This window comes from Corapipo altera, unplaced genomic scaffold, assembly GCF_003945725.1.
Source record: "Corapipo altera isolate COAL_440 unplaced genomic scaffold, ASM394572v1 2c, whole genome shotgun sequence".
NCBI classification, from domain to species: Eukaryota; Metazoa; Chordata; class Aves; order Passeriformes; family Pipridae; genus Corapipo; species Corapipo altera.
Genome location: NW_020884923.1, coordinates 5,870,584 through 5,886,166, shown reverse-complemented (window position 1 = coordinate 5,886,166; position 15,583 = coordinate 5,870,584). Strand labels below are relative to the sequence as shown.

Genomic DNA, 15,583 nt, shown 5'->3' with positions numbered 1-15,583 from the left:
CTGCAGATGTTTAACTGCCAGGGGCTGGGCTCTCCCAAGCAAAGAAGTGTGCATATACTGTATTTGTGAACTACCAAGGGAGGAGCAAGTACTGCTGGAGATGATTCGGCCCAAAGCGCTGTGGAGGATCAGGAAAGCTCCAGGATGTCAGAAAAAGCTGCTGAGGGGAAAGCAGAAACTCAGGAGCAGCTTTGTAAGTCAGGTGTTAACAAACTGGCTGTGGTGAACTTAAAGTAGCACCTCTCTCAGTCATGCACAGTTCTCATCCTAGGCAAAGCCCCCTGCCCCGTGCAGGTGGAGGGGAGAAGGACACCTACGCTTAACAATGGCAGATTAGTGGTTAGTTTTGTGCAGCTTTTCTCCTTTGCAAGGCACGAGCCATCTCCCCCAGTGCAGCAGGCCTCTCCAGAGCCAGCCCTCGCAGGGAACTGGCTGAAATCGGGACTAGGCCAGCAATTAATCTGGATGCAACTCTTGCCTTAGTTTGTCTTTCTGCCAGTACTGGGAGCGGCAGGAAGATTCAGCGATGAATCGGTTGCTATGTTGTAGCTTAAAAAAACTCAACTGTGGCTTAAAAAAGATGCTAAATACTTAATACATTGTCAACATCAAAAGCGGAAAAACAAAGGCAAGTGTAAAAAACCTAGAACTACAATTACTTGTGCGGGTGACTTGATATACAGGTGTTACTTTAGACCAAGTTTTTTGTTCCCTCTTCTGGTTTGGTTGACAATCTTTGATCTGCAGAGTAATTTTGGTCCTAGAAGTTACTGAAGTCAAAACTATGGGTAAGACAACTCAGCCAGTTTTTCCCTCAAACTTTTTCATGCTCAAAAAATTTTTACAACTTGGTAGTCCAGGGCAGATCCAACTTACACTAATGATGTGGGGATCTTCTGCCTGGTTAGCATGCAAGGATTGAAAGGGTACTTGTTTTTCTCAGTGTTAATTCCCCCTTTGCTAGGATCAGATGGCTGCTTAGTAGGACACCTCTGGTGACTGCTGTAGCATATAAATGCAAGTATGTGTTCTCTGGTCTGAGTGTGGCCTTCATTTATGTCACATTAGCCTATGTTAACTCCTCTGCCACTCTGTGCTCTGGAGGTTTTCCCCCAGGTTTTAACAAATACTTGTTTGCCTTAGATGTAGGGAGGTCTGTGCTGGCACTTAACAGACCACAAGTTCTGAAATGGTGCTGATGCCCAAGACAGCTGCAAAATAAAAAGGCTCAGAATACTACTGAAGATCTCCCTGGATGTAAATGCACACCTTAAGTACCACTGATTGTTTACAAGGTGGGAGATGCATGAAAGGTCTGATTCTGTCTTTGTAGTTTCCATGTAACCTACTCAGACACAGCTAGAGCTATATTTGGGCTCTGCTGAACTTTCAGCTCTTTGGGGCTGTTGAGCAAGCAGGTAAGATAAACCTTGTATTGTAAAAGAACTGTCTTTGTGGTAAGAAAGTAGTAAGAGATGGGGGAGAAGAAATGAGTAAGCCTAGAAGGAGGGATTTACTGCAATAATTTTTTCTGAAACAAATGACACTTGGGGTTTGCTCACGTCATGCTGAGAAACAACGTTCAGAAAAGTTGAGCTAGCAGAGGTGAGTCCACCTGCAGCATCATGTGCAGGCTGTGAGCAGCAGAGCTATGTACCCCAAATCCTGGCACCCCCACATTGTGCATACTATGTCTTCTCCACTGCATCCTCCCTGCTGCTGTTGGACCACCTGGGGGCCTCCAGCCCAGCCTGGGAGCATTGCATCGGAGGGAACAAGCAAAACAGGATGTTACTGTCTCAGTCAAGGTTGCCCTCTATACCAAACTGGGTTTTTTCTGCCTTGGGTTTTTTTTCTGTCTCTCTGTAGGTTGTAGCATTGTAGAAATTTTGTTTCTGGACATGCAGTCCATCCTCCTGCTTGCAGCAGGACTGGCACTAGTGCTCAGGTCAGCTGTGGCTTTGTCTAGATGAAGCTTGAAAACCTGCAAGGGTGGAAACTGCATAACCTCTCTGGGCAGCCCAGTGCACTGCCCTTGGAGTAAAGCAGTTTGTCCTGCTGCCTGGCCTCGAGCTCCCAAGCTGGAGTTTGTGGCCGGTGCCCTTGCCACGTCACCTGCAGCTATCAGGAGGTGTTTGGCTCCATCTTTGTAACTGTCCTGCAGATAATATTAGGCTGTTACTAGGTCACCCCACAGCCGCCTCCTCCTCGGACTATGTCCAACTCCTTCCACTGTTTTTCCAGAGGGTAGGCAGTTGAGCTCCCTGGACATACCTCAGGAGCCCATCATTGGAGCCTCTATAGTTTTTCAGCATCCTTGTTCGGTGAGAGGCCCAAAGCTGGACAGCAATATTGGATACACTCCTCAGTGTCACATGCCGGCAGATAAGCGCGTCCCTTGATTTGTTGGCCACGTACTTCCTGATGGAGCCCAGACTGCAGCTTGACTTATTTGCAGAGAGAACACTCCCCTGGCCCATGTTCAACTTGGCATCCACTGTAAGTCCTATCCTTTTCAGCAGGGCGGCTATTCAGCTTGCTGCTTCCCAGCCTCTAGTGGACACTCTATTATGCAAGCAGCTACTATGTAAAAATAACTATAACAATAATAATAACGGCAATATTTAAAATCTAACTTATTAAATAGATAAACAGTAAGTCAAGCACCTCAAAAAGAAACAATAGTTTTAAATTACTTGTGCAAATTAAATAATGTCTCATGTATTCTCCCCATTTACTTTGGGAGACCTCGGAGAAAGCAGCCAAAATAGTGCAATAAGAACAATTTCAGTACTTATGCATCAGTGAACACAACACTTAAATATCAAAAAACACATTTGGATTCCAGGCCTAGGACATTCCTTCAATCATACCTTTTGCATGAATGTGCCTGCCCCTTTTTTTTACAAAAGGTATCTCCTGTGTGGAGCAGGGGCCGCCGAGTGCCACACCGGCTGCTGATGCTCAAGATGACTGGCTGGTTCCCATATGTGGCTGCAATAGGAGCTGCTTCCTCCAAAGGAAAGGAGGAGGTGGAAGGAATCATTGTGATCCAGTGTTCCAGTCGGAAGGGCTGCATGCTGAGCCCAGCCCTGCTCAGCACTGAGAAAACTCCACAGTCTGTTTGGCAGTGGTGGAGGCCGGGAGACACTTCCTGAAGATCAACATCTCCCCAGAGGCTCCTGGACATTCATGGGAGGGGGCTGCTGCTGCTGCTTCAGCACTGCATTGGCACAGCCATGGGATATTTATGTGCCTCCACAGCCTGGCAGCTAGCCAGCCAGTCCTTTTTTATTTTTTCCTTCACGGAAACACCCGTGGAAGGGAAACGAGATGCTCCAACCGTTTCTTTCAGCAGATCCTAGTACAGACAATGAAGAGAAGTTTTCAGGAGCGATCTTGCCTTTAAAGGTGCTTACTGCCTTGAAAGGTGTATTATTCTAGCAAGTACAAGTATCCTCTAGTTCCAGAACAAACCAATGAAAATTACACTGCTGAAAGCAACTGAAGGGCTGACGGGGGAAGGTAGAGAGTGGATGGGCTCCTCCTTGAATGGTGGCTGTGTCTTCAGTGTTCCAATTGGTGTGAATCCCTCTGGAGGCCACCAGTAGATGGACAGTGTTGCTGATGTATCAGTAACTGAACTCCTCCAAATTTATGACAGTTCACTGTCATATTATCCTTCGCTCTGCTGGAACAGAACATTGCTCTGAGGGAGCGGCTTCCTAACCATCTGGTAGGTGGCCACTCTGTGACCCACTTAGATGCTCTGGATGTACATCTCTTAGAAGATCTTGAGAGCGCAGGTGTGGGTGACGAGAGATGTACAGACTGAGACACGGTGTCCCTAGCAGAAGGATGAATGGTGATACAGAAAATGGTGAGTAGAAATAAATGGTGACTGGCTTTTAGGAAGGGGAGTACCATTGTGCTTGTCAGTGGGGGTAGGAAGCCTTCTACCCCCTCTAGTGGTTAAAGGGGACTGTGTGAGGTGTAGGAAGAAAAGGCTGAGCTTTTGCTTTTTTCATCCATTTGGGAGTCTTAGTAGGCAGTTACTGAAGAAGATGGCACTGGGATACTACTGTCAGAGCTAAGAAACCGAGTCAAACAAGTTCTGTCATGGCCTCCTCAGTGCTGCCTCAGGGCAACCCTCAAGGGCTTTATATCTTGGATGAAAGCACTATAAGCCCAGCATGTAACAATCACTGGTAGTTCCGGATTTCTTTGGGGGACCTGAAATCTATCCCCTCTGTTTTGAGGAACAGGCTGTTGGCTGGCTTTTTTCCTCTGTACTTGCTCTGTGAAGGATTCCTGCAACAGCCATTTGTGGTAATGTATCTGCCCAGTAATAAACCTGTTATTTTCTTTTCATCTTCAGCAATATTGCTACTATCTCAGCCAGAGCCTGAATGTTTTCTGACAGGGAAGGGGATGTTAGCTTCCCTTTAATCACATGAGTAACATACCCTAAATGCTCTGTTGGCGGGGATTGTGGACACCCGGATGGTGAATTTGTTCAGATCAAGGAGCAACAGGCAGATGGGCTGGGTGGATCTCTCATCCTGTTTCCACAGCATCTGTGCAGTGTCACAGTGATGAGGTGGTGGAAGAAGATTTTTCTCACTGTTTTTTGCCACCTGGCAAAGGTAAAGGTGGTAAGAACCCTTGACCTGGATGACAGAAAGCAGGAATATAAGCCAGAGTCGTAAAGCTTGTAAGTGAACTCCAAAGACCTGTCACATATGTATATGCAGGACTGAAGGCCAAGGTGTGTCATGGATAAATGCACACCGTGACCACCAGAGTTGATCACAAGCCATTTGCCATCAGCAGGAGATGAGGATCTGTTTTCCAGGGAGAAAACTCACATTGGCCAAGAGCGCACCTGCTGCTCTATTTTAGAGCATTTGACAAAATAAACAAGTTTAAACAACAAGCAAAGCATGTGTTTCCTTCTCTCCAGAGCAGGAAGAGGGGGAACCTTTGGCTCTGTTAAACAGGATCAGCACAATATACAGGCTGGATATTTTTGGAGATGTGGCCAGCCTAAAGAAAAGGATCCCTGCAGTGGTAATTGTTCGCTCCCACAGTACATTTTAGGTACTGCCAGTGGGCTGCTCCTGGTATGTTCAGGAAAGTTGAAGATTCTGACGCAGCCTTGCTCATGATAGATGACAGAAGCTGGAAGGATTAAAATAGCCTCAGAACAAACTGCTCTTAATCTTTAAAACAAGCAGACATAAGGATGCCGTGACCTATTCCTGCAGGAACAGGCTCTCTGCTGGATGGCTCTCAGGCAGACTATGAACCTAAGCAGAGAAGAAACAAAGTGCGTGTGAAAAAGTGGGAGCCTGTGAACAGTCTTAGGCAGGGTGCTGTTAGCCACAAACAAAGGTCTGAGTATTCCTCAAATTGTCTCATCCAAAGTTCTACCCCTCATAAGCCTGCTGCCCCATCCCCATTTGAAGGTTTAGCAGCCGTACTTGCTTATAGTGTAATATTTTCATTTTAAGTGTAAGAAGGATATATATATTCCAAGGCCTTGAGTCACCTTAATTAAAACTCAGCTCCATTTCTGTTACTTAATAAATTCTTGGTACTTCAGTTAGGAAAAAAAAAAAACATCAAAGGATCATCTTCCTGATATCTGAATATACTGTAAAACTTCTGGTTTGATCACTTTTTCAAGGCAAGAACAACATATTTGTTTCAAACTTTAAATGGAACACAGCAAAAACTTTCACTGGTAACCACTTAGCTCTTGATCTAAATGCCTGAACAGGAATTAAAGAAGTATGGGAATTAGTCTACTAAGTTGGAGAAAATCTTTCGCTTGGGAGCTCATTACAACTGCATTCACACAGTACTTCATTGTTACCTGGGTTGCTTACACCAGAAACAACAAACGTGCTTCCTCCAGGCCTTAAAAAAAAAAAAAACACAACCTACCAAAAGCCAGACTCAGTGACAGGAGATGACCTTTCCTTTGCAGCACCCGAGGGCTTGGGTCTGTGACACACACAGAATAGCCTGGAAGCCTGCAAAATGCAGTGAGGGCCAATGCCTCCCCAAAATCACTGCCTGAGTAAAGAGACGTAAATTATGAGTTTGGGATGTACCAAGCTGTAATTGCCTCTGCTGTCACCTTCAAAAGAGTTCCTGAGTTTTGAGCCTGTTGCAGCTGTCAATGGCTGAGGCAAGACCTTTGCTTCAGTGAGAGGTACTGAAGAGCACAGTCAATCTGCTCACGTGCATCTCTGGCAGTGGGGTTGGCAATTAACCTTGGATTGCCACGTTTCACCCTGTTGCCTCAACAGGGACTTTCCTTCCTGAAGGACCTGGAGGACACACGGTGCCCTTGCACAAGTGTCCCGAGTGCGCTCCTGCCGGAGGAGGCTGGCACACACCTTTTCCCAAGAGTATCACCACTGCAAGGAACAGGAAGAGACAAGGTGTGGAGGAGCTATGGGGGCCATAAACGCATTTCTTTATTTTGCTGGTGTTGTAGGCTGCTTTTTAAGGAAGGATTTTACTAACTTCAGGGATAAAAACTAAGTGTGCTTGTCAGTCACTGTGCAGTGACCAACTGACATAACCGTCAGTAAAAGGAACAGGATTTTAACAGCTCTACAGTTTCAAGCTGCTGTACTTCATTCTCTCCCTTCTTATGGCTCATTCAGAGGGCTGAAAACTAAGCATCTTCAAAATCACTATTTCTCTTCCTTTCTAGTAACTGCCTGGTAAGTTTTAATTTAAGGAATATTCTGAACATCCAGAAAGCAAAAACTATCACATGTCATTAGCAGCAACACTTACAGATCACATCTGAAAATAAAATTCAGAGGCTTAGTATGTATTTCCACCAATAACTCAGATTTCAGAAATTAGCAGTAAGGGATGAGCAGCAAAACAGCTCACTAATTTTTAAAAACCAGTTATGTAATTGTTTTCAAATGTTAAAATTACTTCTATAAAGTTGCTGTAATTTTTATTTTCTTATCTATGTATCCTACAACTAGTAGCTTTGAGAGTTTTTTGTTTTATCCCATCCCTCACCTTTTCAATGTGATAACCCATCAGTCACTTTCAATTCACTTTCCACAGCTGGCAGGGAAGCAGCCTAGCCAGCACTTTCAGGAATTATTCGAGACATTTTCCCCTGCATGTTTAGCCATAAGCATTCTTCCCTCTGCTGTTCCAGGCCCCTCCTTTCACACTGAATCCTGCTCACAGCTTCCTTGTCTTATGTCTCCACCCTTTCCTATTCAGCAAAGGCCCCGACTTTTAGTTAGCTCAATTCCACCTCAAGTTTTAGTACATACTGAAGCTCAAACGTGTTGGCCAGGCTGCCTCTGCATATTGCCTCTTTCCCCATTTTTCTGTCAACATCTGGCAGGCTCATTTTACATTCTGCACAGTGAAGCAGAAGTATTACACTGGTTATCTACACAATGCAAATACATCTAGCATTTCACAGTTACTGGCCAGAATTGCTAATACTGTAGTTAAGCTGCTATTGAGCTAATATCCTTAAATGCAGTAACTTAAACCAACACCAATTAACACCAGAGAGGATTTAATGCTGCAGTTTTCCCCAGATTTTTTGATTTACAGAGTATCATAACGCTTCTCTTTTCTCCTAATCAGTCACAGTACTTGTGTGTTTTGAAGGATGCCATGATGCACGTGCTCCCTCCTTTCCCATCAGCACAGAACACCATTCTCTTCTTTCTCTACTACTGCTCTTTTCCAAAGAGTAAATTTTCATCCCTGTGCTTTTGTTGCCTAAACTCCCCCAAGCTGAACTATGACCTCACAGCCAAAAGACCCCCTGCTTAGGTTGCACTTTCTTTTCTCCTGTCAGACAGGAGAGAACTCAACCATGTATTAAAACAGGAGCTTGCTAAGACCTGCTTCATGGCTCGCTCAGTTCCCACTGCTGCTCTAAGGGCTTTATGAAGCAACACCTCCCATCCCAAAGGGAAGGAGCCTCCCTCCCCATTGGCCCCCTGCCCAGCACAGACCCAGGGGAAACACTTTCCTGAATTAGCTACCAATTCACTTCTGAGTTCAGATTTTGCAGTGAGGACAGGAAGTGTTTCATTGCACTAACTGAAGTCTTCTGAACACTTTTTATATAAAATACTGGAATTAATGTCCTCAGTAAAATGTATCTTTATTTTTTCCTCCAGAAGAAACAAGAGGAATAGAGGGGGGAAAAAAAGAATTAGATTATGCAGGTTTGTTTTCTTCTTGTATGAGGCCAATCCACAGAGGGTAAAAGTTTAATTTTTTCAGTGTAAATAACATGTTTGCTTAGTGCTCTTGCATATATTTTCCAAATAAATAAGTAGAGCAATACTGCTGTTTACATCTGGAGTCTCAAACCTTCCCCCACCAACCTCAGTCAGCAACAGATCACAAACTCTCTCAGATTAAGTGCAGAATGGGGGGAAAGGACTACTTTTGCTCAGTGAATGCCTTTAGACCAAAAAATTCTTACAGCATTATAGGCTATAAATCATTTTATGAAAAAATAAATACAGTGTGTCAAGCCTGCAGACAGAAGCAAGGAACATGATGTCATCACTCATCTTTTTAACAATATTCAATTAGACCTAAACTGTATTTCCAAATAAGATGGTTTCCTTGAAATTATAGTCATATTCCTTTTAACCATAAAATGTACAGTGAAATAGTTAAGCAGAACACGCCTTTAAAAAAAACCACAAGAACAAACTACTGACCATTGGTACTTACAAATAATGTACATTATTATTCCACAGCTGTAGGGATTGTCTTAAATAGCAAGATTTTCAATCAAGTAAAAAAATTACTTATTTACATAATTTAGATTGCTTCTGAATTTTATTCAGATTTTATTCTTAGTTTCATACAGACAGAACAAACATGGAAATCCTTCAACTTCACAGTGTATGTAAGTTATCTGGTTATCCTGCAGCTGAAATCTTACAAAGGCCGCTGATCTCACCCATCTTGCACAAGCAAAGCCTTCGTCTACTGTTTAAATACTTGTGTTTTACTAACAGCACTGTTAACAGTAGCACTGAAGATACACTTACTGAACAGCTGATGAAAATATTTTCCTGTATGTAAATGAGATGTAATTACAACTGTGCTAAAATGAACCACTCTGTTTACAATGGAAGTTAAAAGCAGTCCCAAATCACTGCTGTTAATCCTCTCTGTAACAGAACACATCAGTTCCCAGATGTTTCACAGGAAGTCATTCCTAACTATGTGCACAGTCACACACACACATACATACAGACATGAAACAAAGCAAGGCTTGTACAGACTTAAAAGATTCACTATGAATTTCTTGCTCGGATTTGCCAGGAAAACCATGATTTGTCAGTTTTAGACACCTCACATGTTTACAAGGCAGACTGACATCTTTGGACCACCTTCTCCCAAAGCTGTATTAGACCACAACTCCTCCACAGCAGCCTATGAATCGCTTCTTTCATTGCCAGTTTGTTTTTTTTCTGGATCAAGATAACTGCCTTCAAACAACATTCTGTTTTTCATTCCTTCTTTAAGCATTCTTTGCCGGATCCTTTGTTGAGCCAAATTGTACCTGCAGTAAAACCTAGAGGGGGGGATGAAAAGAAAACATGATTCCCTGCCTTATATGAGTCACAGTATCAAATCAGACTTATTCAGCCAGTTGAAACGTTGTAGTCACATATAAAAATGCTAGTAAAATTCAGCATGCTGCCTTTGGAATTAGGAGGGGGTATGCAAAGGAAAAAAAGAAAGAATTAAGAAAAATGGAAGTAACTGCGTGGCTTGAGCTCTTAGGATTCAAGAAACAATAGCAAGTTTTTAAAAAATATATGAACATAAAAATTCACTCACATTGAACTGTTTCCCTTTAAAAAACAGAAATATCTTGGGGAGAAGGAAGAGGATGCTTCGCTAGGCAAGTTTTTTAATGGAGTTTCAAAAGCAGTGTGAAATACTGTTTCTGAAAACAAACATGGGGATCATGTGGTACAGTTCAGCCAACACATGTCTGTTAAAACTGAAGAAGCATTTTACATACCAGTATCCTAACATTGTGGAAATAAAGCCACCAACTGCAAAGTCACAAGATCTTCTAACTCTACCTAAAAAAAAAAAAAAAATAAATAAAAATCCTCCAAAAAGTTAAAGGAAAAAAAGCCTTGGATCACTGCCCATTATTAATAACACTTAACAGCAAATAGGAATTTTTTCTCTTGCAAATAAATACATAACCAGAAGGAATAAGTACTTACTAGTTGCTAAAAAATGTCCAAGACCCACAACTAAAGACCCCAGGGAGCCATAGAGCACAGATTCTCGTGCACATGGGACACTTTGAACATCAAGAAATCCCAAGAGTTTAAAGGACTGTAAGACACAACAAAAAACACACCATAAACTTAAAAAAATCACTTTTGTAGAAGTCTATGATGCCAACTCCATTCTAAAACTGACTTGTTATTTTAGTAGTCAAATAGACTGTATTTCCAAATACAGTTGAGGATTTACTGCTTGCACAGTTATAGCTGAGGAAAAGTGAACAAGCACAGCTGTATCAGGAATGGTTTTGGAAGAACTACTAACTACTACAACATAATTTTCTACAAACCTGTTGATCCATCCTTTCTACTGAATATTATAAAATGACTACTTAATTTTCCCCCTTTACATTCCCCAAAAAAGGAAGGGAGAAAACCCTTAAGAATGCAGGATTTTTGTTACATCACAACACACAAATAAGGTTACAATCAAGTACACAGTTAGTTACGCCATGTAATTTTAGTAACTGAAAAGGCAAATGTGCTTTAAAAAAAAGTGAAATTACTAGAGAATGAGCATATAATAGAGAACCTTATACTGAACAGTGAATGAAAACATTTATAAACCAGTAAATTTTAACCTAACCCTATGTACAGACAGGGGCTGGGCACAGAAATTCTTCTATACGTAACGAGTAATTTTCTTAATTAACCTACTGGTAAAAAAAAAAAATCAAACTACTACATATGCTGTCTCCTATCTATAAACTGACCTTTTATTTCACTCAAATGGCAATTACATGTGGCATTCACAAAGTCAACTGTGAACTGAAAAGTATGATTTTCATTTCAGAGACGCCTACTCTGGCTTCTGCATGTAATTCCTATTTCCCACCTGACAAACATCCTTGCAAATGCAGGCTGGCACCACAAGCAGGAGTGAGAAACTGCATTGAAAAAAAGAAGCCTCTAGATGATACGAATCAGGGTCAAAGTGGCTGCAGCACAGTAACATCTGAACATCTTTCTGCTATCATTCTTTTGTCAGTGATGGTGCAAGAATACATCTTCGTTCTGTTGTGTTTAAATCCTTAGAGTATTAAGTGCCATGTGTGCAACTGTATCTAAATTCATCAAAGGTGAATGGTTTATTTTTTTAAAGGTATTCTACTGGGTCAAAGTGGATTTTAAAGATGGAGAACTACAATTAGCTGTTCGTGGAGGGTTGACATCTCTGAGACAAGTCATCACAAAACTGTGGTAACAGGGATGACAAGCATCTGACAACAGCTGGATTTGTATGCAAGTATGGTAGTCTTATCCACGTTCCCTGTGGAAAACTATCAGCTGTTTCCACATAATCCCTATGTACACGCCAGATAGAAAGGATGTGGTCTATGTTGGTCGAATCTCCTAAACAGCAATTTCAAGTACTCTTACATGGAAGAAGTCACTGGATATGCCGCTGTTGTTGGCCAAGGAGGTATCCCTGCTACATCCGAGCAGCATGATGCACTCTTTTAAAATAGCATTTCACCTGTTGCCGAACTGGAAATCATTTGTTATGTCTCTAACCACTGTAATCACCGGCGTTAAGGAGGTTCGAGAGTCACGACGGCGTTTCGCCCACAGAGAGAAACTCCCACGGGGGGGTCCGGGGGGAAACAAACACACACACAACCCCTCACCCCACCGACTCGGCCCTACAGAGCCTCAGGTCTGCCATGGGTTTCCGTGTATTGTTCCCTAATTATTTCCTCTGGAGATAAAACAGCGGGTGTGAGGGTCACGGCTGCTCTGCGACAACCTCCCATGTCCCCAGCGCGGGACTCCCGCAGAGACACGGGTGCCCGCGCAGCACTTCCTCATTCTCCTCCTCATCGTCCTCCTTCTCGCCCTCTCCGCCTCCCCTCTCCATTACCTTCCTCGGCTCAGAGTCGCCCTCGCCCGCCATGACGCGGCAGCGCCTTCCCGCCCGCACCAGCGAGCCGGGGCCGCGCCCGCGCGGAGAGCGGCACCGAGGAGCGGCCGCTCCGCCCGCCCCGTCTCTATGGCGCCCGCGGAAGGGGCGGGGGCGGCCGCGCCGGCGCCATTTTAGGTCCCGGCGCCGAGAGAGATTCCAGCGAAAATCCTTTGTTCGGCGAAATGGGTCACGGAGCGGGGGGCGCGCGCGCGCGGGCACGCGGGCGGGAGGCGGAGCGCCGGGTTCATCCCGCCCTTCTCCTCCCCTTCCCTTCTCGCTCCTCCCGCTCCAGGCGCGCGCCTCCGTGGGGCGCGGGAGAGCGGAGATTGTGGGCAGCGCCTGGGTTCTGGCTCCCGATTCTTGGCTGCCGGCGGGCACTCGGGGCTACAAGAGACTGTGCTCGGGTGTACCATAAATGCTGGAAGAGAGGCCCTGCCGGAGTCCGGCTGAGCCGCGTTGTTAAAAGCCAAAAGAGAAATCACAGGGGTGGGGGATGTAAACACGCTCAGTGGGTAGCACCTAGTGGGAGAAGGAGGTGATGGGATCCCTCGCGGGGTGTAGGTAGCCTGAAGGATGCGGGGATACACCCCCCAAAGGCAGATAGGGGAGAGTTGATTATCCGTCTCCGCAACTCAGAGTGCTGGAAAGGGACGATGGCTTATGTGGCTGAGAGAAAAGTACCTACCCTGGTGGCAGCGGGAAGCGGAAAGTGGAGGAAGAGTTGTTTGAAGAGAAAGTGCTGTGGAAAATGGCCTCTTGTGAGGCCGTGTACATCTACTTCTAGCAAAACCCCAGTGGGTTCGGAAGGGGTGAAATCTGTGTTAAGTCACTTGAACATGGTGGAAATTACCTGTTAGGTATGTAATTGTATCTGCAGTAAGGATGTGAAGAGGTAAATAGAAACAAGTGACTTAGGACAGAGTTACAGTTCTGCAAGATACTGTAAAAATACATTTTGCCGCAAGAAAACAAGTCTCTACCTGCCAAGAAGTGAATTAAAGGGTAGGTTCAATTTAAGATCTTTTCCATCTTAGCGATGAAGTATTACGTGGATGAGAGATGTGTAATATTGCTCTTTGATTTCAAAAATAGTGTGTCTTGACCTAGGAGGCATGAGATGTCTTCAGACCTTGTTAAATATTATTATGTATTTGGTTTTTTTTAATCCTATGCTAAATAAAACAGTCTTTTTCACACACTGAAATTTATGTCAATTTGAATTTTATCTCATTACTTACATGTTTGCAGGATTTTGGAAACAATGTACTTTCACACATAATCAATTTTCATGTATCACTAGCTGAAAAGTGCTACTGTACATTTGCATGAGCTATTTTAAATCCCAGATGGATTAGAAACAAGTCTCAATCCTTCCCAACAGTCCCAATCTAGCACTGTTTTGTCATCTTTGTAGATCTTGCAGGCAGTGCTCTGAATTCACGAAACACACTGATTCAATTCATTTACTATCCATTTTAAAAAGATCAGTAGGAGTCACTTGAATTGTGAGTAGCTTTTCTTAGATAACCCTTTTTTTCATATAATGTAAATTACTTTGTAAGGCATGTCTTGAATGTATTAGTGGCAAATACTGATGGAAACTGAAGTTTTCTTGTATTTCACTATAATCTACTTCAAGCAGATGATGGTACTATTTATTTCTGCCATTTTTGGTCTTTTTTTTAAGTTGCAACTTTGTAAGATACGGAACTTTTCTTTTGAAACCGAAGACGTTAGGAGATTTATACTGTTTCTGAAACAAATTTGAATAATGACCTAGTAACCATAGGGTCATAGAAACAGGAGTGGAAGGGACTCCCTTTTTGCCTCAGTGTTATTTTCCTTAGGCCTATTTTGTTCCTAACATGTTCATCTCATTTTCCTTTTAAACTTCCCCTTCCATTTCACATCTTAATTTTTCAAAATACAGTAGCTGTCCTGAGGTTTCTATCATGAACAGTGTGGAGGGGATTTATTATGAACTCTGCACCTCATGTTCCATGTCTGTCATATGAATGTGTCAGGCTTAATCTTTATTAACTCCCGAGGGAAAACTGGAGACTAGAGTTAACAAGATATTTGTATGATAATTGTTTCTTTTGGGACATGGTTTCCAAGAATTCATAACAAACTGGAGAGGGTTGCACCACTAAGAAATTTATTTAGAAATAAGGTGTTTAAATAGCACAACAAAATTAGAAAATTCATAGTGAAAAAATATATTGAAGGTTATTAAATGCTCAGGCACCCTCTCAGACATAAGAATTCCCTTGGCACAAGTCACTGGAGGCTGCAGGGGTGTTCTGAGGAGATATCAGAAGGTGTGTTTCTCCTATTATTACACTTTTCTCTATATATCCAACACTAGATAAATTAACTTTTTTGCATTACTGGCTGCAGTTCTTGCATTTTTGCCAAGATTAGGCTAAAGCCCAGTGAAGGGAAAAAACCTTCTCATTGCTTTAATGTACTATAGTCTGGACAACTGGTTCATTTGTAACACAGACAGTGACATAATACAGTGATATCACTGAACTGAAGGGTAAGAGAGGAAAGAAATGATGTGCCAGGAGCCACTTTGGTAATGTTTTGTATGCAATGTGCTGTCCAAGAAGGTGTATAATTAGCAGCACAGAGGGAGAGAGGAGTCACATTCAAGGAGCAGAGCATGTCAAAGTAACACTCAAACCAGACAGCTGGAGAGGATGTTCAGAAGCCATGCCTTGTATCAACTTGAAAAAATTATGATGCATCAGGTAGATCTCATTATATTTTGTTTGGGGTTTTTTTCAGTTTTCTTTTCTCTCTTTTTTCGCTTTGGAAAGTGGGGGAGGGTAAGGAGTTTGTATGTTTGATTTTAATTCTGTAATCAGGTTTAAAGTGGATTTCAATGACTTATTCCCACTTCACATGGTCTGGCAACAGACTGTCCACTAGTACCCTGCCAGATGCAAGGTGTTTTGTTGCACTGGAAGTTATAGTATAGTCCTGAGACAGCCACTGTCCACAATACATGAAAATATTCAGAGAAGTCAGCCTATGTTGTTTCATTGTGCTATAGAGGCTGGTTTCAGTCTGCTAGGGCAGGATCTCCTACACAAAATAGCGCACCTTTGGCAAGGGGTAAAGGAAAATAATTTGCTCATGGCTTCAGAAGGATCTCACAAGAAACAGGCAGTCTGCAAGGCTGAGATTTGAGAGTTCAAAGTCAAACACAATGTTTTATTTCCAAACAGTTGTTCCAGATTTGCAGGCACCTAAAGTCCCACTGTGGTGTCCAGATTCCCTGGCAAGAATTCAAGGTTTTTCTCGTTCATGACAGGAATGACTT

At 43.1% G+C, this 15,583-nt stretch overlaps 1 protein-coding gene across 1 annotated transcript; it reads right to left on the bottom strand.

Annotated features, from left to right (window-relative positions):
* Positions 1 to 8,849: 8,849 nt before the first annotated feature.
* Positions 8,850 to 12,419, bottom strand: LOC113953731 (cytochrome c oxidase assembly protein COX20, mitochondrial). Its single transcript, XM_027657219.1, has 4 exons — positions 12,211 to 12,419; positions 10,284 to 10,398; positions 10,070 to 10,133; positions 8,850 to 9,613 (listed from the first exon to the last, which is right to left on the bottom strand). The coding sequence occupies exons 1-4, from the start codon at positions 12,241 to 12,243 to the stop codon at positions 9,472 to 9,474; spliced, it is 354 nt and encodes a 117-aa protein (XP_027513020.1). The 5' UTR covers positions 12,244 to 12,419; the 3' UTR covers positions 8,850 to 9,471.
* Between the last annotated feature and the right edge of the window lie 3,164 nt (positions 12,420 to 15,583).